The 22,179-nt window shown below is 44.0% G+C and overlaps 2 protein-coding genes across 3 annotated transcripts in view; both read right to left on the minus strand.

The window, feature by feature from the left end:
* LOC115083461 (gastrula zinc finger protein XlCGF57.1-like) overlaps window positions 1-22,179 on the minus strand; it is a 389,522-nt gene that overhangs the window by 38,503 nt on the left and 328,840 nt on the right. The window lies entirely within an intron of this gene.
* On the minus strand, window positions 4,600-8,219 carry LOC115085192 (gastrula zinc finger protein XlCGF26.1-like). The gene is made up of 3 exons (XM_029590917.1): window positions 8,193-8,219; window positions 5,270-5,856; window positions 4,600-5,188 (listed from the first exon to the last, which is right to left on the minus strand). The coding sequence occupies exons 1-3, from the start codon at window positions 8,217-8,219 to the stop codon at window positions 4,600-4,602; spliced, it is 1,203 nt and encodes a 400-aa protein (XP_029446777.1).

Consider the following 22,179-nt stretch of genomic DNA (forward strand, 5'->3'; position numbering starts at 1 on the left):
GACCAGAATTGCACACAGGACTCGGGGTGCAGACGCACCATGGAGGAATACAGAGGTTTTATGACTTTCTACATTTTATTCTCCATTCCTTTCCTCATAATTCCTAACATTGTTTGCTTTCTTGACCCTCGCAGCACACGGAGCTGAGGAGTTCAAAGTATATTCCACAATGATGCCCTGGGAGCAGAGCTGACCCTAAAGGTTGTGGGGCTTGGGAAGACTCAGCCCCTGCAGGCCCCTCTGATATTCTGAAGAGTGGGTTTGCCCCTGAGATTGAAGAGGGGGGATTTGGGGTAGGACTGGGGGGTGAGGGAAGGGTTCACTGGATTTTCAGTCCCAATGCAGAGATCTCCACCCATCGGCTGCTGCACCTCCTGCCTCACTGGTGCTTCCAAGGAACAGGAAGTGATGTTAGACGTCAGGGGACGAGGTTACAGCGGCAATGCAGAGACCCCGAAACTTCACTTGCGCCTCTTCCCAGGGACAGCCGTATTAAGGGAAGCGGGGAGGGTTGATGGGAAAAGACTAAAACCAACTCATCCCATGTTTTACAATCCTAGAATGGATTTTCTCTCTTTCTAAGAAAAATGATGCTCATACAAATTGTTCTGCAATTCTTTTCTTCTTTTTATTTTCCACTTTGAGATTTATAATTAAGATCATTTGATATTTTTCGGCAGTTTAACTTTGATGCTGTTTCTTCTTCCAGGTTTTGGAGGGCTCTCCCTCTGTGCTCTCTAGATTTAAAATTTATATTTAAGATTTTTATCTACCGACATTTGTAGGTACATCATACCGGTTTACATCGAACATTGTTAACAGGGAAACGAGAGTTACATGAAACAGGGGCAGGGGCAACGGGAGTTAAGGAAATTAATATATTTCTTGAAATAACTTTAACGCAGAGAAAAACTCTAAGGCATATACAGATATATGAAGAACGTAAACTAACATATGTATCAAACTCGTTGTATGTATCAAGTTGTTATTCTGTAAACCGGAGTGAAGGCATTTTTTGCTATACTTCGGTATAAAAAAGACTTTAAATAAATAAATAAATAAAATAACAGTATGAGGCGTATCAAGATATATGAAGAATGTAAGCAATAACAACATGAGCACATGGCATTGTGGGCCATCTATCACAGCAAGGAGCATTTGGGAGGTTAAATTCCAAGGGAAGGGGCAAAGGGGAGAGGGGACGTTGCATGAAAATGCAGGGACGTTGCATGAAATTTGCAGTAAATTAGCTCTTTCTCATCCTCAGGGAACCGTGTGCCTCCATCCCAGCCCCTGTTCATTTTGTCATTAACTTCTGAGGATTATTTCCTGATTCATTGGGTCCCTGAGCAGGTTCCCCAGGGCCTATAACTGTGGCAGGGATGTGACCTTCACCTGAAGATCCTGCACTGTCACTGACACCATCAATACCTCATGTGCAGAGGCTCAGGCCGGGGACCTTTTGATCCTGGCCAATGCGTGCATTTATCTTTTTCTCTTTTTTCATCCTTAAATACTAATACTGGCCTTACTCACATTTGGTCTAGATTTTGCACCTAGTGAAAGTACTGGCAAGGAATATCAAGAGTCACTCTGTTCCATTATTTTCTGTCCTTCAACTGTGAATGGAGCACTTGGTGCTTTTTAAGGTGAGGAGCTGAGTGACTTTCCTGTCACGTTCTGTACAGACAAATGCTAAGTCAGGACACCTCGAATAAGATGTCAAACTCTCAAATTCATTGCTAATGCTCTTCATAATACTTCAATTGTGCTAAAGAGAGCCTCCTTCTGGAGATCATAAGATGTTATATGCAGAGGCAACAGCTCCAGCTGTGCCTGAACATTTTTCTTAGTCAGTCCCGTGCAGTGTTGCCAACCTCGCTTATTTACCGCGAGATTGGGCTTCTTTTTGTAGTCTTTCGCGTTTTTTTTTTCCGATTCGCGGGTTGCTTTTAATTGGGCTATTTTTTCTGCCAGTCGCGTTTTTTTGGGCTTGTTGGGCGGGACTTGTGCTCTGAATCATGTTACAGTGATTGGCTGCTGCTGCTGCTGCGATGAAGCCTGTCCATAGCCCGCGCACCCTATCCCTATATTGCAGCAGTAAGCCAATCAGAGCAGAGCTGCAAGCCTTGTTGATGCACACGTCAGGAGCACATTTTGTGGGCAGACCCAGCCAGCATCGCACGTGGGCGGGACGGGAAGGCCAGCAGCGCAGCATTGGAGCGCAACAGCAAAGGAATCCAGAGTGTGCAGCTACAGCCAGGGATCAGGAGGGGAGGAATGAGAGTGTGGGGACCAGAAATGTGCTCGGAGGGGTTAGGGAAGTGGGAATGAGTGTGGGGGCCAGAGATGTGCTAGGAGGGGTTAGGGAGGGGGGGAATGAGAGTGTGGGGGCCAGAGATTTGCTTGTAGGGGGGTGGGGAGAGGGGTACGAGTATGTGAGGGCATTAACTGCTATAAAAAAAATAAAATGTTTCAATCTCATGTGTTTTGGGCTTTTTTTGGGCTTGTTTTTTTGGAAAAAAAGTGCTTGTTCTTTCATGAAAACCTGGCAACACTGGTCCCGTGGCACCCAATATATCTAGACCAGCTCTGTGTCCTTCTGCCACATTTTCTTGGTCACAGATTCCATCTTATGGCACTTAAGGATCTTTGATCTCTCCATCTGATCCACAGAGTATACACCTGCTGCTGACACCTCTATCAGCAATGATCTTCCTGTCTTTTTTTACTTTACTGCAATGTCCACTTTTCTCTCAGGATCAGGATCCCAGTGCTTTCCTGGTACAGCGATGTTATAATGTTTACACAACTTCTGAGGATGAGCCAGACCACCTTATTACATCTTTCTGTACCCAGGTCTCATATCAGGACCTGACCTCCAGCAGCAAGCTGTGTAAGCTTGTCTAGTTCTGTTTTACAGACCCTGCATTTGTCTGTTCTACAGGGTTTCTTCTCTGCTGTGAACCATCCCCTGTCCTGGGCTGCAATTATCAATCTCTCATCCTTATGTTTAAGCTCACCATTCCAGGGCCATTCCTATGTCAGATTTTGAGCCGTGTGGGTTTTTGAAGTAACTCCTTGTATTTCCCACTATATTTGTGTTTTGGGGAATTGATTTTCCTTGTTTACTGGTCTGATTCTTTGTAATGATTTTTCTCCTGTTTTGCAAATCCCATTGCTTATTTCCCCTCATGAACTGGCAGAGTCTCCCTTATTCCTACAACTCTTGTAACAATTGTCTACGCTTAAGAATGGAGACCATTCACTTTCGTACTTCAGCACTGATTGGGTAAGGCCCACCCCACCTTCAGCTGTTAGAAAATTCAAACTCAGCATACAGTGACTCTTAGAAGTTACTTGAATCATAGTAAGAAGTTGTATTGTTCTTGTACTTAACTCTTTAATATCTTTCAGGCCGATACAGTAAGGACGCATTAGAGTGCGGCAGTGCCGGGCGCACCCTCGTTTGCCGCATGCACAGTTCGGATCACATACCGCTCGATACAGTATTTAAATGAGATGCAAATGCAAGCCGCGTCCAAAGCACGTCCATGAAGCGGTAGGCCTGAGCAATCCATTTTACTGTATAGAGCGCTATACAGAGCCTATCCTGGGTGTGCTGGTACCTGTCATTTCAAATGTCATTTGAAATGACAGTTACCAGGAAGTGGATGGTTCTCCTACGCTCGGGCATCGGGGGTTGCCAGTCCTCTCTCCCCCCTCCCGAAGCAAGGCACTTTATTCACATTTGCTTTAATAACATGTCGAGTCGATTTTCGCCACGCGCCTTGCTTCGGGAGGGGGGGGAGAGAGGACTGTTTGTCATTCACATGCAGTAAAGTTTACTTTTGTGCCACTTTATTCGCATTTGCTTTAACAGCATGTCAAGTCAATTTTGACCGGAACCTGCCTATTGCTGTCTCTCTCTGCCGGGGCTTGCCTGACGCTCCACACTAACGCAGGGGTAAGGGTAGGTGGTAAATTAGCAGGTTAAATGCGCGGCAAAACTACAGGTTAAAAAGGCGATAATCGGGACGCACGTTACTGTATGGGAGGAAATAGCTAATCTGATCGTTTACATCTCATATACATGCCGCGGGCAGAAAGGGTTACCTGATGATTTAAAGAAGCGGTAAGGATGGCTTAAAAGGGATAGTGAATCGCGGGTTGGACTAACGTGGCCAAATTGTGGGTATAAAGCGGGTTAGAAGCAGGGTAACCGCGGCCGCACTTTACTGTATCGGCATGTTAATCAGGCCATTCTACAATAACAAAAAATATAGGAGAGTGCGTCAATTGCATGTGACTCCTGTGTGGCTTGAAAGTTCTTCTTTTGTTCTGAAGCTTTTAGCACACAAAGTGCAAGCATTTGGTTACACTCCAGCACAGATTCTCTGATGCTATATGAAATCTATCTTAGGAGTTAAACTTTTACCTCTTTCATTATATGTTAATGGTTTATCTGGTGTAGTTTTAGGTTTCTTTCCACACTTTAACTTTTACCACAATCACTACATTGTAAATGGCATCTCTCCTGTGTGGATTCTCCTGTGGGATTTGAGATTTTGTTTCCAAATGAACGTTTTACCAGCCTCACTACATTGTAAATGGCTTATCTCCTGGGTGGATTCTCTGGTGCGATTTGAAGCTTCTTTTATTACTGAAAGGTTTACCACACTCACTACATGTAAATGGCATCTCTCCTGTGTGGATTCTCTGGTGGGTTTTGAGAACTTTTTTCCAACTGAAAGTTTTACCACACTCACTACATGTAAATGGCTTCTCTCCTGTGTGGATTCTCTCATGAGATTTGAGATATTCTTTCCAACTGAAACTTTTATCACACTCACTACATATAAATTTCTTCTCTCCTATATGGATTCTCTCATGATGTTTGAGATTTTGTTTCAGACTAAAACTTTTACCACACTCACTACATGTAAATGGCTTCTCTCCTGTGTGGATTCTCTCATGAGATTTGAGATATTCTTTCCAACTGAAACTTTTATCACACTCACTACATATAAATTTCTTCTCTCCTATATGGATTCTCTCATGATGTTTGAGATTTTGTTTCAGACTAAAACTTTTACCACACTCACTACATGTAAATGGCTTCTCTCCTGTGTGGATTCTCTCATGAGATTTGAGATATTCTTTCCGACTGAACCTTTTACCACACTCACTACATATAAATTCCTTCTCTCCTGTATGGATTCTCTCATGATATTTGAGACTTCGTTTACAACTGAAACTTATACCACACTCACTACATGTAAATGGTTTCTCTCCTGTGTGGACTCTCTCGTGGAGTTTGATCTTACTTTTATCACTGAAACATTTACCACACTCACTACATGTAAATGGCTTCTCTCCTGTGTGGACTCTCTCGTGGAGTTTGATGTTATTTTTATCAGTGAAACGTTTACCACACTCACCACATGTAAATGGTTTCTCTCCAGTGTGGATTCTGTGGTGAAATCTGAGATGTTCTTTCCGACTGAACCTTTTACCACACTCACCACATGTAAATGGCTTCTCTCCAGTGTGGATTCTCTGGTGGCATTCTAAGTTTGCTTTGCAACTGAAACTTTTATCACACTCACTACATGTAAATGGCTTCTCTCCTGTGTGGACTCTCTGGTGGAGTTTGAAGCTTCCTTTCTGACTGAAACATTTACCACACTCACTACATGTGAATGGCTTCTCTCCTGTGAGGATTCTCTGGTGGAGTTTGAAGCTTCCTTTGTGACTGAAACTTTTACCACATTCACTACATGTAAATTGGCCTTCTACTTTGAGGATTTTCTTCTCTTGTGCGACATCTACCTTCCTACTGAAGCTTTTTTCAGACTGAATACAAGACAATGGTCTCTCACCAGTAAGTTTTTTTCTTTCTCCTGAAAAGACTTTCCCCTCACATAACCTCACATAACAGAGAGGTTTTATTGGAACCTCTCTGTTGGTTGTCTGAATATAAATCCTCTTTACTTTATTCCCGACAGAGGTAACAGTGATGGGGGCCACTTGGCAATAGTGATCACAACATGATCAAATTTAAACTAATAACTGGAAGGGGAACAATAAGTAAATCTGCAGCTCTAACACTAAACTTTCAAAAGGGAAACTTTGATAAAACGAGGAAAATAGAAAAAAACTGAAAGGTGCAGCTGCAAAGGTTAAAAGTGTTCAACAGGCATGGACATTGTTTAAAAATACAATCCTAGAGGCACAGTCCAGATGTACTCCACACATTAAGAAAGGTGGAAGGAAGGCAAAACGATAACCGTAATGGTTAAAAGGTGAGGTGAAAGATGCTATTTTAGCTAAAAAAATCATCCTTCAAAAATTGGAAGAAGGATCCATCTGAAGAAAATAGGATAAAACATAAGCATTGTTAAGTTAAGTGTAAAACATTGATAAGTTAAATGTAAAGCATGATATGTACCAATAGTTCACTATGTTAAGAACTTACGCTAAGAACCTATAATTTCGTAGGTTCAGAACCATTTGCCAGTTGCTCTATATTTCTATGCCTTTTTCTGCGTTCACCCAGCCCTTACCATGTTATTCCCTGTTAAATGTATTTTCTAAGCTTTTGTTATGATGTAAACCGATGTGATGTACACACTAACACCGGTATACAAAAGGTTTTTGGTTTTTTTTTAATTTATAATTTTTATTAATTTCAACAATAACAGAGGATATACAGAACTGTTAGGTTCAGTTAAAATACATCCAGTATAGGTTAAGGATTTCTAATCATTACAACCATTTACAATCAGGAAATATTGGTACATAAACCCTTATCTGGATTTTGCTACAGGTAATTGGGGGGACAAAATGTTGTATAAGCAGAAAATCAAGGAAATAAACACAGGATTATTTAAAGCCTTAGAGTTAACTGGTCTTATCTCTATTTACGCCAATCCCCCCCCCCCCCCCCCCCCCCCCCCCTCCGTAGGTTCTTGTGAGTGGGAGTCAAGGAATACTCGTAGCTGATCTGGTTCTCTAAATACATATCTAACATTATTAAATACCACCGCACAGATACATGGAAAACGTAGAGAATACTTAGCTCCCATCGCCCTTGCTTCCTCTCTCATTCCAAGAAATTTTTTTCTCTTTGAGTGTTCTTAGTAAAATCCGGAAAGATTTTTATCGGGTATCCATAGAATTTTAGAGTTTGGTTTCGAAAAAAAGTTTTCAAGATTAAGTCTCTTTCTGAAGGGGTAGATAGTTGAATAAACAACGTTGCTCTATCTTCAACAACAAGTTCCTGGGATTGTTCCAATATTGCTGTCAAATCAAATGTAGCTTCCTGATTTCGATTTTGTTCCCCATTATTTATTTCACTGGCAGCCTGAGCGAAGTAATATATCTTTTCAATTTTTGGCAAATCTTTTTCAGCAAACTTTAACGTATTCAATAGGTAACTTCTGAATAATTCTCGATGAGATAACAGACGCATTTTGGGAAAATTAATAATCCTTATATTATTCCTTCTCAGTTGGTTCTCCAGTGTATCCATTTTCTCCTTTTGAAGATTCTCAGATTTTATTAAGTTCACTTGTATATTTTCCACATTAGTTAACTTTCTCTCTATCCCTCCAATTTCAGACTCCATCTTTTCAACTCTTCCTTCCAGGACCTGATTTTTTTAAATACTCTCTTTTACCATGGTAGTTAAGGATACAATTGCCTTCTCCATAGAAGAAATAGCTTTTAAAATTTCTTCCAATGTTATTTTAGATGACATAGATTTAGAGACTCCACAAATCACTTGCATACTCCCCTCGTCCCTCTCATCCTGCAGGGGTTTAGCACTCACAGCGGATCGATACTGCAGCTCCTCCGGTTGACCCCTGGAACCCGATCTTTCCGGGCTCTCCGAGGGCAACAAAATTTCTTCGTTCCCTCTCTGGGGTTCTACCTCCTTAGAAGTTCCCGGTTTCATTGCTTGCAGAGCTGATGGTATTGCTATAAGATCTTCCCTCTCACTCGGTGGAGCTGGGGCATTTGGCGCGCCGGGGCTTAATGAGATCTCCGTGGCTGGGAGCTCAACGTCTGCTCGTCACTGAGGTTTCCAGCTGCCGCACTCACCGGCGTTGAAGTTACCAGTCTGGAAAATGCTTCCTCTATCCAAGGCTGTCGTGTTAGCGGGATCGGAGTCGAGGTAATATTCTTACTTTGGCTTTACGCTTTGTGTGGGGCATAATGCCGTGAGGAAATTAGGATTATTCAGGAATTATTCGCCAAAGAATAAGCACACCTCGGGAGCACTGCGTTTTCCGTTCACTCTTCGGCGGCCATCTTGCCCCTTCATGATACAAAAGGTTTTAAACAAATAAATAAATTCATAAATAAATAAGACAGACGAAGAGAGAATTTGAAATGAAGTTGGCCATAGAGGCAAAAACTCATAATAAAAACATTTTAAAATGTATCCGAAGCAAGAAACCTGTGAGGGAGTCATTTGGACCATTAGATGACTGAGGGGTTAAAGGGGCTCTTAGGGAAGATAAGGCCATTGCAGAAAGACTAAATGAATTCTTTGCTTCCGTGTTTATTAATGAGGATGTTGGGGAGATACCAGTTCCGGAGATGGTTTTCAAGGGTGATGAGTCAGACAAACTGAACCAAATCACTGTGAACCTGGAAGATGTAGTAGGCCAGATTGACAAACTAAAGAGTAGCAAATCACCTGGACCGGATGGTGTGCATCCTAGGGTAATGAAGGAACTAAAAAATTAAATTTCTGATCTATTAGTTAAAATTTGTAACCTATCATTAAAATCATCCATTTTGCCTGAAGAACGTAACTATTCCATTGGCAATAAGGAGCTCCTGGCCATTAAGCTTGCGTTCGAAGAGTGGCGACAATGGTTAGAGGGAGCTCAACACTGCATATCTGTCTACACCGATCACAAGAACCTGGTGTATCTCCAGCAGGCCCAGCGCCTAAATCCACGTCAAGCTCGCTGGGCACTCTTTTTCATACATTTTAACTTTGAACTTCGCTATCGCCCAGCTAGTAAAAACATTAAGGTGGACACCTTATCTCGCTCCTTCTCTGCTGAAGACACGAAGGAGCCTATCCAACACATCATAGACCCGGCTCACATCATCCTCTCTGCTACATTTACAGTCCCTCCTGGTAAAACTGTGGTGCTGAAGAGGCTTCGTAGCAAGGTCCTAGCTGGGGCCCACGACTCTCAGTTAGCTGGACACTGAAAGAGATCAGACCCAAACCCTTCTCCAGCAGTACTATTGGTGGCATGAGATGCGCAAAGATATACAAGCGTACGTCGATTCATGTCCATCCTGCACTCAGCACAAGATTCTAGCAGGGAAAACTTGGGGCTATTACAACCTTTTCCTGTCCCCATGAAGCCATGGACACACATCTCCACATTCTTCATCGTGGATCTTCTGCCCTCTGAAAGCAACACAGTGATATGGGTAGTAGTGGAGCGATTTCCGAAAATGGCCCATTTCACCCCACTATCCTCCCTCCCATCTGCTCCCCATTCTGGCCCAACTATTATGTTACACATCTTCCGCCTCCACGGAATACCACAACACATCACATCCGATCGCGGACCTCAATTCACGGCCCAATATTGGCCCAATCTCTTTAGGAAATTTCGCATTTCACTGGATTTTACCACCACATTCCATCCTCAAGCCAATGGTCAAGCGAAACGCTTGAATCGAACCTTGAAGCAATTTCTACACCTATATGTCAACACCCATCAGGACGACTAGGCAGCACTTCTCCCCTGGGCTGAGTTCTCCCACAACTCACATGCCCGTACCTCGACCGGGTCCTCACCCTTTCAAATTGTTTTTGGGCAACAACCCATGCCACCTTTGCTGCTGCCACTGCCCGTTCCCTCACCAGCGGCTCAGCTAACAGTAATACACCTTCAAAAAAAGACTCAAGACATGGCTATTCAGATTAGCCTTCCCGGACTCCTAATGCTATTTGTCTCATTATCCAAACCCCAACCTCTATAGTATCTTAGTACCAGCAACCTACGACTGTTTATTCCCCCCCCCCTTCCCACCTTAATTAGCTCACACTTTGTTTCCCACCCACCCTTCTATAGTTTTCCACGGATACATATTTACGAAAAGTTAAGGCACGAGAAATTAATTTATACGATATGATATGTTCTCCTTACTATATTTTACGTTTACTATCTATCATGTTTATATTAAGATATATTCTGCTTTATATACTAGTTATAACTTGTTTCATATTTGGATGCCTCCTTAGTTATGCTGCTCTCTGTTATATGTTATATATATGCTATATGTTATTTGCAATTTGTTTTATGTAACGCTCCCAAGCGAATTTTGTTGTTATCATGTAAACCGGTGTTATCTGTATTCGTACAGGAACTTCGGTATAGAAAAATTAAAAATAAATAAATAAATCAAATAAATCAAACAAATTTACCAAAATGAGGACTATCCAATGTATCTATTGTGGAGCCTTTATGCTGAGGGAAATAATCTGGAAACTTAAGGCTTGCCCCATTTGTTCAGAACTCTCTTCTTTAAAAAAGGAGCTGGCAGAAGTTAAAGCAGAATTAGCTGCAATAAAGAAAGTTTCACTCACTTTAAATTATTCATGAATTAATTCCCCATTACCACAGAAAAACCACAAGTCAAAGAAAAAGGGGTTTACAGAGGGCTCAGGTAGGATAAGACCTGTGACCCAAAGACACCCGTTCTTCACAGCTGTGCAGCCCACAGGTCTCCCCCCCCCCCCCCCCCGCCCACACACACACACACAGGGCATAAGGAACTCAAAAAGTAACAGGATTACAATGGGCTCCGGTAGAATTAGACCTGTGATGTGGAGACACACGCTGTATCACAAGCTCTGGAATTTGTTGCCAGAGGATGTGGTTAGTGCAGTTAGTGTAGCTGGGTGTTGCGGTCTCCACCGCTTCCCCTCCTTCTGCTCTGAACAGTGCTCACCTCCGCTGTTGGAAACGCCGCTCCTGCGGCTCTGCCGGTTCCTCGTGGCGTCCGCCATTGCTTGCCCGTCTCCGCGCGCGTGAGGACGCACACTATGGGCGCACAGCTGCCGGAAGTCTGGCCCCGCCTGTGCTAACGACGCCACGCCCTGAGCCTGATATAACCGGCGTCCGGACACCTTCTCCTTGCCTTGCAACGAGGTTCACTACTGCATAGTAGTTCTGAGTTGCGCTTCGTTTGCTCCTCGTTTCTGACCTGACCTTTGGATCGCCCTGACTCCGTTTCTGCCTGCTGCCTGCCTCCGACTTCGGCCCGTTCCTGACTCCGCTTCTGCCTGCTGCCTGCCTCCGACTTCGGCCCGTTCTTGACTCCGCTTCTGCCTGCCGCCTGCCTCTGACCTTGGTCCGTCCACCGTTCCTGTCTACAGCCTGCTCCAGTTCACAGCACGCTACAGACTCCGTTCCTGCTTACAGCCTGCTCCAGTTCACAGCACGCTACAGACTCCGTTCCTGTCTACAGCCTGCTCCAGTTCACAGCACGCTACAGACTCCGTTCCTGCTTACAGCCTGCTCCGGTTCACAGCCGGCCTTGCTGGCCTACAGACTATCGTGTTCCCTTTGGACTTTCCTTGCTACACCCACTGCCCAGGCTTTCTCTACTAGTAAGACTCTGAGTATCATCCTAAGTCCCAAGGTTCCAGGACCCTACGGGCTCCTCCTGGGGGGTTCCTGGTTCCCGGGTGAATACCACCTGCCTGTGGCTCCGCCTCCCGGCCTACCCTGTCTCTCCGGGTAGACCGGCCCAAGGGTTCACTATCCTGACTGCAACACCCAAACTGCAACACTGGGTTCAAAAAAGGTTTGGATAAGTTCTTGGCTATTAATCAAATTTACTTAGGGAATAGCCACTGCTATTAATTGCATCAGTGGCATGGGATCTTCTTAGTGTTTGGGTAATTGCCAGGTTCTTGTGGCCTGGTTTTGGCCTCTGTTGGAAACAGGATGCTGGTCTTGATGGACCCTTGGTCTGACCGAGCATGGCAATTTCTTATGTTTTTAGGAACCGACAAGAGAGGGAGCAATTTTAGATCTAATTCTCAGTGGAGCACAAGATTTGGTGAGAGAGGTATTGGTTGTGGGGCTGCTTGGCAATAGTGATCATAACATGATCAAATCTGAATTAATGACGGGAAGAGGGACAGTAGGCAAATCCACAACTCTAATGCTCAACTTTCAAAAGGGAAATTTTGATAAAATGAGAAAAATAGTTAGAAAAAAACTGAAAGGAGCAGCTACAAAGGTAAAAAGTGTGTAAGAGGCGTGGTCATTGTTAAAAAATACTATCCTAGAAGCACAGTCCAGATGTATTCCACATATTAAGAAAGGTGGAAAAAAGGCAAAACGATCACCGGCATGGTTAAAAGGGGAACTAAAAGAAGCGATTTTAGCCAAAATATTTTCATTCAAAAATTGGAAGAAGGATCCAGCAGAAGAAAATAGGGTAATGCATAAGCATTGGCAAGTTAAATGTAAGACATTGATAAGACAGGCTAAGAGAGAATTTGAAAAGAAGTTGGCCATAGAGGCAAAACTCACAGTAAAAACTTTTAAAAATATATCCAAAGCAGAAAGCCTGTGAGGGAGTCAGTTGGACCGTTAGATGATCGAGGGGTTAAAGGGGCACTTAGAGAGGATAAGGCCATCGCGGAAAGATTAAATGATTTCTTTGCTTCGGTGTTTACTGAAGAGGATGTTGGGGAGATACCCGTATCAGAGAAGGTTTCCATGGGTAATGATTCAGAAGGACTGAACCAAATCACGGTGAACCTAGAAGATGTGGCAGGCCTAATTGACAAACTGAAAAGTAGTAAATCACCTGAACTGGGTGGTATAAACTCCAGAAATCATCCATTGAACCTGAAGACTGGAGAATGGCTAATTTAATCCCAATATTTAAAAAGGGCTCCAGGGGCGAGCCGGGAAACTACTGACCAGTTAGCCACGAAAAATAGTGGAAAGTGTTCTAAATATCAAAATCACAGAACATATAGAAAGACATGGTTTAAAGGAACAAAGTCAGCATGCCTTTACCCAAGGCAATTCTTGCCTCACAAATCTGCTTCACTTTTTTTGAAGGAGTTAATAAACATGTAGATAAAGGTGAATTGGTACATGTAGTATATTTGGATTTTCAGAAGGCGAATTGGTACATGTAGTATATTTGGATTTTCAGAAGGCGTTTGACAAAGTTAAGAACATGCCATACTGGGTCAGACCAAGGGTCCATCAAGCCCAGCATCCTGTTTCCAACAGTGGCCAATCCAGGCCATAAGAACCTGGCAAGGGCCCAAAAACTAAGGGGCAGATTTTTAAAAAGTACGCGAGAGCATACTTTTGTTCGCACACCCGGCGCAAACCAGAGCATGCCGGATTTTAATAGATACGCGCGTAGCCGATGCGTGACTCCCCGGCCTGAAACGCCCCCGGGCTGAAACCACGCCCACAGCCCCGCCCATGGAACACCCCCCGATGATGCACCACCGCGACACACACACCACCCCACCCCCCCCAGGAAAGCCCTGGGGCTTGTGCGTGCCGCCGAGCCTATGCAACATAGGCTCGGCGCGCAGGTGGTGGAAGCGGCAGCTTTTCAGGGGTTACGCGCGTACCCCTTTGAAAATCTGCCCCTAAGTCTATTCCATGTTACCGTTGCTAGTAATAGCAGTGGCTATTTTCTAAGTCAACTCAATTAATAGCAGGTAATGGACTTCTCCTCCAAGAACTTATCCAATTCTTTTTTAAACACAGCTATACTAACTGCACTAACCACATCCTCTGGCAACAAATTCCAGAGTTTAATTGTGCGTTGAGTGAAAAAGCTTTGAGAAGAGACGGCTGAGGGGGGATATGATAGAGGTGGTTAAAATCATGAGAGATCTAGAACGGGTTAATGTGAATCAGTTATTTACTCTTTTGGATAATAGAAAGACTAGGGGGCACTCCTTGAATTTAGCATGTGGCACATTTAAAACTAATTGGAGAAAGTTCTTTTTCACTCAACACACAATTAAACTCTGGAATTTGTTGCCAGAGGATGTGGTTAGTGCAGTTAGTGTAGCTGTGTTTAAAAAAAGATTGGATAACTTCTTGGAGAAATCCATTACCTATTAATTAAGTTGATTTAGAAAATAGCCACTGCTATTACTAGCAACAGTAGCATGGAATCAACATAGTTTTTGGGTTCTTGCCAGGTTCTTATGGCCTGGATTGGCCACTGTTGGAAACAGGATGCTGGGCTTGATGGACCCTTGGTCTGACCCAGTATGGCAGGTTCTTATGTTCTTGTGATTTTCCTTGTTTACTGGTCTGACTTTGCAATGATTTTTCTATGCTTTGCAAATTCCATTGATTCTTCCCCTCATGTATTGACAGAGTCTCATGTATTCCTTCAACTCTAGTAAAAATTGTTAATGCTTAAGAACGAAGACCAATTTTGGCCATTCACTTTCATACTACAGCACTGTTTGAGTATTTGCATCTGTAAGGCCCTCACCTATTTCAATTGCTGGAAAGTACAATCTCAGCATACACTGACTGTTAGAGATTTCTTGATGCATGTGGAGAAGTAGTATTGTTCTTGCATCAGACTCATTAATATCTTTATCAGGCCATTCTACAATTAAAAATATATTGAAAAGTGCATGTATTGCATGTGACTCCTGTGTGGCTTCTCTGCTGGCTTGAAAGTTCTGAAGCTTTTACCACACAAAGTACAAGGACTTGGTTTCACTCCAGTGGAGATTCTCTGATGCTATATGAAAGATATTTTCTAGCTTAATGGCTTCTCTGATGACCTTTCTAACTGAAACTTTTGCCACATTCACTACATGTAAATGGCTTCTCTCCTGTGTGGATTCTCTGATGACATTTTAAGCTATCTTTCTGACAGAAGCTTTTGCCACACTCACTACATGTAAATGGATTCTCTCCTATGTGGCATTTGAATCTTCCTTTCTATGGATATTCTAAAGGGATTTCTAAATGTATTTGAGGCAATCCTTCCAACTGAAACTTTTCCCACATTCATTACATATAAATAATTTATTTCCAATGTGTACTTTCTGATGCAATATGAGATGCCTTCTGACTGAAACTTTTAGCACATTCACTACATGTAAATGGTTATTTTCCTGTATAGATTTTCTGGTGGCAGTTAAAGGTTTCTATCTCAGTGATATATTTACCACACTTATTACATATAAATGGCTTCTCTCCAGTGTGGATTCTCTGGTGGTATTTTCAATCAGTTCAATTCACTAAAGTGCGCGGGTAGCCAGTGCTCCGAGGCAAGTGCCTGTTCTCCCAACACTCGCCCAGGCCAGTCTCCTGCGGGCCATGGGCAGATTTTTTTTTGGACGTGTTTTTTTTTATTTTTGGGGCCTCTGACTTAATATCGCTATGATATTAAGTCAGAGGCCCGCCCACCCAGAGTCTCCCCACCCAGCAGGCCTCAGCGCCGAAAGCGCGGCAGTCATCCAGGGAAAAAAAGCTAAATAATAGCAAGCTGAATTGCGCCGAAAAAAGCGGAGCCCCGCCCACCGAAACAGTGCCTCCAATCAGGAACCAGCACTGTGGGGCTTTAAATTCAATTACACTTTCGGCGCCATCTCCTCTTCATCTTTGCTGCCGTGAACGGGGAAGGCCTGCGTGATCGGCGCCGAGCCCCGCCAGGGGAAGGTCAGTGCCACTCTCTCCCCACCCAGCAGGCCTCAGCACCGAAAGCGCGGCAGTCATCCAGGGAAAAAAAGCTAAATAATAGCAAGCTGAATCGCGCCGAAAAAAGCGGAGCCCCGCCCACCGAAACAGCGCCTCCAATCAGGAACCAGCACTGTGGGGCTTTAAATTCAATTACACTTTCGGCGCCGCGCACCAAGCGTCGCGCACCGAAGGAGCGCAACAAAGGGGCAGGCCCCTTTGTTCGCCCCTTCGTGCAGCCCCGAGGGAGCCCCGACCCATACCCACAGAAGTGATTACATCCTTAATAACTGTAACTGACAGTAAAAGATCCTGAGCCTAACAGATCTCACTGCCTGGATTAAAGCCAGCACCCATTACAGCCACTTCAGCATCCAGCCCAGCCTCTCCAGCATCCAGCCCAGCCTCTCCAGCATCCAGTCCAGCCTCGCCAGCATCCAGCCCAGCCTCGCCAGCATCCAGTCCAGCCTCGCCAGTAACCCTGTCCAATCCAGTCCAGCCAGACCAGTTTCGATCACCATCTTCAGACTCCTCTCCCTAATACACCCTCTCTCCACCATCCGAGTAGGTAACATGCAATCCTATCCCATTCCAATCATCTATCACCGCCACTCACACCTCTCCAAACCATCACTACGGACCTTGAATCAGTCAACGAGATCACTCATCCCAATCATGCTCTCACCCTTGACACAACTACTAGGACTCACGATATTCTCTTACCCTCTTCAACGCTCAGTCCCTCACTAAGAAAACCCACATTCTTTACGATTACCTGCTTGACTCCAACCCAGATGTTTGTGCTATTACTGAAACCTGGTTAAAAAGCACCGACACCGCACTGATAAACCAATTACCTATTCACCTCTATGACGTCTTCTCAATTACCAGACCCAAAAAAAAGAGGAGGTGGTCTGCTTCTAGCAACCAAGAAGAAACTGAATCTTAAACAAAACCTATCAAGACCTCCTTCAAAAAGCTAGAACTCAGATGTTTCAAATCTAAACATATTCAAATCCTCCTTGTCTATGCCCCACCGGGATCAATAGACTCGGATGCCTCACCCCTTATAGAAACCATTGCTAAATACATAAACATGGACTTACCTGCCTTGATCTTGGGGGACTTCAATCTACATGTGGACGCCTCCTCGATCTCCTCCAACTGTGACTCCTTCTTATCCACACTCCAGGCAATGGGCTTTGAACAAATAGTCAACAAGCCCACCCATAAAGCTGGACACACACTAGACCTCATCTTCCTAAACTCACACCTATCATACACTAACACTCCAGACTGCACCCCAGTCCCCTGGTCCGACCATTCCCTCATATCAGCAACTCTCAAGACTCGAGGAAACCCCTCTCAACCACAACCTCACTCCACTATCCATCACAGAAGAAAATGTTCCTCCGATATTCTCAGTGAACATCTTTCCAAAGAACTCCCCAACCTTGACACTTCTAACCCCAACTCTGCCCTTCTATCCTGGCGCAATATCACGGAGTCTATAGCCAACAAACTCTGCCCCAAACAGTCGAAAACCATCAATTGGACTCAGAAAAGGATGCAACCTTGGTACTCACCTGAACTCAAACGAATGAAGCAAAACCTCCGACACAAGGAAGACTCTTGGCGGAAGTTCCCCAACTCTACTACGCTGTCCGATTACAAACGAAACATGCATCATTACAGGATTACTCTACTGCAAGCAAAAAAAGACTTTTATGCCAGCAGAATCCATGATATCCAGTACGACGCTAGGGCCCTGTTTTCCTATGTATCTCAACTCACCAAACCCTCTGCTCCTACCATTCCTGATGATCAAGCTCAATCCAAAGCCAATGAACTCGCAATCTTCTTTCAGAATAAAATTGCAAACACCCTAGCGCTGCTCCCTACTAACCCTACACCTCCAGCTCTAAACTACGCCACCACAGACTCCCCCAGAGCTATCCTAGAGTCCTTCGAGCCCACCTCCCCTCTGGAGATAGAATTAACACTCAAGAAATTGAAACCATCCAACCACCCGATGGACCACATCCCAACAAAACTTCTGCTCCTCATCCCAGGCACCATCTCCAGATCTCTAGCCAACATAATCAACTGCTCCCTTGAGCAAGGAATTTACCCAGATGACCTTAAAACAGCATCTATTAAACCCCTCCTGAAGAAACCAAACTTGGACACTAATGAGCTCTCCAACTTCCGACCCATATCCAACCTCCCGCTGCTAGCAAAATTGACCGAGAAGGTGGTGAACACACAGCTTTTGGACTTCCTTGAGGAACACAAAATCCTATACCCCTCCCAGTATGGCTTTCGCAAGTCTTCCAGTACTGAAACCCTCCTCAACTCACTAACAGACCACATCCTCATGGGTCTAGACAAAGGGATTTCATTCCTGCTAGTTCTCTTGGACATATCTGCAGCGTTTGATACCGTGAACCATAGCATCCTCCTCGATCGTCTCTCAGACATCGGATTATCTGGAAACGCCCTCCAATGGTTCAGCTCATTCCTCGATAATAGAAGCTCCAAGATCACTATCAACAATAAAGAATCCCCTAACTTCAAATCCACTCTAGGTGTTCCTCAAGGCTCCTCTCTATCCCCCACCCTCATTAATATCTATCTATTGCCTCTCTGCCAGCTCCTCACAAACCTTAACCTAATTCACTACTTATATGCTGACGATGTTCAGATCCTGATCCCTATAAAAGAATCCCTTCCAAAGACGCTCTCCTTCTGGGAGGACTGCCTCAAGTCCATCAACCACCTACTCACCAGCCTGAACCTAGTCCTCAATGCAGCCAAAACAGAAATTCTTCTCATCTCATCCGACCTTTCTACCAGCCATCATCAGACAACCTCTATTCCTCAGACCACTCAAGTCAGAGACTTAGGTGTCACCATTGACAATCATTTAAACCTAAAAAAATCAATTAACAATATTACTAAGGATTGTTTCTTTAAGCTACAAGTTATGAAAAGACTCAAACCCCTCCTCCATCTCCAGGACTTCAGAACGGTCCTCCAGTCAACAATATTTTCCAAAACCGACTACTGCAACACTCTCCTCTTAGGACTCCCAATCTCTGCCACTAGACCACTTCAGATGCTCCAGAACTCAGCAGCCAGGATATTAACCAACACTAACCGGAGAACTCACATCACCCCTATACTCAGAAATTTACACTGGTTACCTATTAAATACAGAATTCTGCACAAAGCACTCACCATTATCCACAAATCCATACACAACCAACTTCCTTTAGACCTTCGGTTCCCTCTCAAACTATACACTTCTGCAAGACCCATCAGAGCGGCACACAAAGGAACCCTTCAAGTTCCACCAAATAAATCCACCCGTCTAACCTCCATGAAAGAACGAGCTTTCTCCACAGTTGGCCCCATCATCTGGAACAACCTGCCGACTGACCTAAGACTGGAACCCTGCCTGACTACCTTCCGAAAAAAACTCAAGACTTGGCTTTTCGTCCAAGCCTTCCCTGAAACCTAATAGTGCAACAGTTTTTCGTCATGTAGCTCAATAGACTAAATGTCCGACCTAGCCATTGTATATTCATTCATGTTCATTCTCCAGTTCTTTCTGTCCTTTGTTTCCTGGCTACTCTAGCCCCCAAGTTTATTCTCCTTGTTATTTGTATCTGCGCCTCGGCCTTCTGGTTATATGGTTCTGTTAAGTTAACCCCTAAGTTTGATGTAAACCGGCCTGATATGAAGCTTGTCATGAAGTTCGGTATAGAAAAATGTTAAATAAATAAATAAATAAATACATAAATAAATAAATAATAAGTCGGAGAGTGTACAGAAAAGCAGTTTTTCTGCTTTTCTGTACACTTGCCCGGTGCTCCCTTTGGAAGGAGTTTAATTTCTGAGAGCTGAACAGCCCTAACCTCTTCAGCCTTTCCTCATAGGGGAGCTGTTCCATCCCCTTTATCATTTTGGTTGCCCGTCTCTGTACCTTCTCCATCGCAACTATATCTTTTTTGAGATGCGGCGACCAGAATTGTACACGGTATTCAAGGTGCGGTCTCACCATGAAGCGATACAGAGGCATTATGACATTTTCTGTTTTATTCACCATTCCATTTCTAATAATTCCCAACATTCTGTTTGCTTTCTTGACTGCGGCAGCACACTGATCCGAGGATTTCAATGTATTATCCACTATGACGCCTAGATCTCTTTCTTGGGTGGTAGCTCCTACTATGGAACCTAACATTGTGTAACTATAGCATGGGTTATTTTTCCCTACATGCATCACCTTGCACTTGTCCACATTAAATTTCATCTGCCATTTGGATGCCCAATATTCCAGTCTTGCAAAGTTCTCCTGTAATGTATCACAATCCACTTGTGATTTAACTACTCTGAATAATTTTGTATCATTCACAAATCTGATACCTCACTCGTTGTAATCCTATCCAGATCATTTATAAATATATTGAAAAGCACCGGTCCAAGTATAGATCCCTGAGGCACTCCACTATTTACCCTTTTCCACTGAGAAAATTGACCATTTAATCCTACTCTCTGTTTCCGGTCTTTTAACCAGTTTGTAATCCAAACTATTACCCCTTACTGTATAAGGGGTAATAATAGCGCGTAGAAAACACGCATCCAAATGGGGGCTTACTGTGCACTCGGCCTGAGTGCACCATTCTGTATCAGCCTGAAAGTTCTTTCTGACTGAAACCTTTACCCTACTCACTTTAAATATTGAAGAAAGTGAGTCTTATTAGCCCGTTTAGAGATAAAGTTTGCATCTACAAATTATGCACAAGGCTGCTTTAAATAATAGTTGGTGCACATGAATATCAGGACTGCAGATGCATTAACACCTGCTTGTATGTAAATAGTATCCCCGCAACACCTCTTACTGTTACATGCACAAGGGCAAATTTTAAAAGCCCATTTACAGGCACCATCCTGGGTTTTAGGCACAGAAATTATTGAGACCAGGTCCTAAAAAGTACAATTTAAGTTGTACTATCCCCTAATTGTTTTCTCTGTTGTCCAGGACATAACAGGGGTACACAAGGATTATGACAGTATCACTTCTATTACTAATCACTTGTATAGCACTCCTCAACATATACAGTGTTGTACAAAAACATAGAAAATAAAGTCCCTTCTTAGTAGAGCTTACAATCTAATTAAAATTAAAAGACAGGGCAAAAGAGACTTATGGAATTTTTTTTATTAAGAAAATGAATAAAATTGAGTGAAATCAAAGGGGGATAAAAAGGGGTTATGAATTAAAAGCAGCCTCTGAAAGATGGATTTCTAATCAGTATTTAAATCAGGCGAGAGAGAGAACATGATGCAGCAGCTCAGAAAGTCTATGGGGTGCAGTCAGGAGGAAAGCACGGAGTCGGGAATCGGGGGAGAGGAGAAGGGTAGTGATAGGAGGGACTTGCATCATGAGCGAAATGCACGAGGAGGGGTACACGGAGAGATAGGAGAGGAGAGGTAGTGAGGAGCTGGAGAGTGAAGGCTCTTGTAGGTGAGTAAGAGGAACTTGAACTGTAAGTGGGAATGGATAGGAAGCCAATGTTTATCTGGGTGTAGCGACCATGGTAAGTGACCAAAATTAGGGGCATGAAATGGTTGCCCTATGAGGAAAGGCTAAAGAAGTTAGGGCTGTTCAATTTGGAGAAGAGACTGTTGCATTCGTGCCTATTTTCACCCTCGTTCCACCCTCTCTACCTTTGTGGTGACTCCCTTCGGCTCAGATGGACAGGCAGCCATGGCTTCTCCCCGCCTCTTGGTCCCGGTTTCCCCGGGCTAGCTTGATGCCATGGATCCGCCATGTTCCTGATGACGTAAGGACATGCGTGCGCTCCAGACTTGTACCAGCAAGGGCACAAACCTCAGAGGCGTCCCCCCGTAGTGATGTCATCCGTTTTCCATTTAAAAAGTCTTTGTTTGCTAACCTTAAACGAGTTAGCAAGGAACTCCATCGGGACATGCTTTGGCAGTCCACACACACTACTTGCAACAACGATCCGAGTTAGCAAGGGGAAACCTTTCCCCACTGCTCGGCCTTTTCAAACTTACCAGGAGTACCCGCTCCTCGGGGGCTCCGCTCTCTCATCTTGATTTCAGATTGTTGGACGGGATCCGGTACTCGTTCCCGAAGACTCCTATCGCCTGGACGCGATCGCAGACATGAACGCAGTGAGTCCTATTACAGACAGGAACCGATACTCGCTCCACGAGGGCCCTTGTTCCTTATCTCAAGACTCCCTTCCGTCTAAGACGTTATCGCAGGTACGGAGATCGTAAGTTACCATTTCAGTTTGCAGAAAGGCACCGGTACTCGCTCCACGAGGGCCTCTGTTCCTAATACCTTTCTCAGAAGATATCGCATACCTATATTTTATGGATTACTATTACAGGT

Source organism: Rhinatrema bivittatum, chromosome 2, assembly GCF_901001135.1.
Source record: "Rhinatrema bivittatum chromosome 2, aRhiBiv1.1, whole genome shotgun sequence".
Classification (NCBI taxonomy): domain Eukaryota; kingdom Metazoa; phylum Chordata; class Amphibia; order Gymnophiona; family Rhinatrematidae; genus Rhinatrema; species Rhinatrema bivittatum.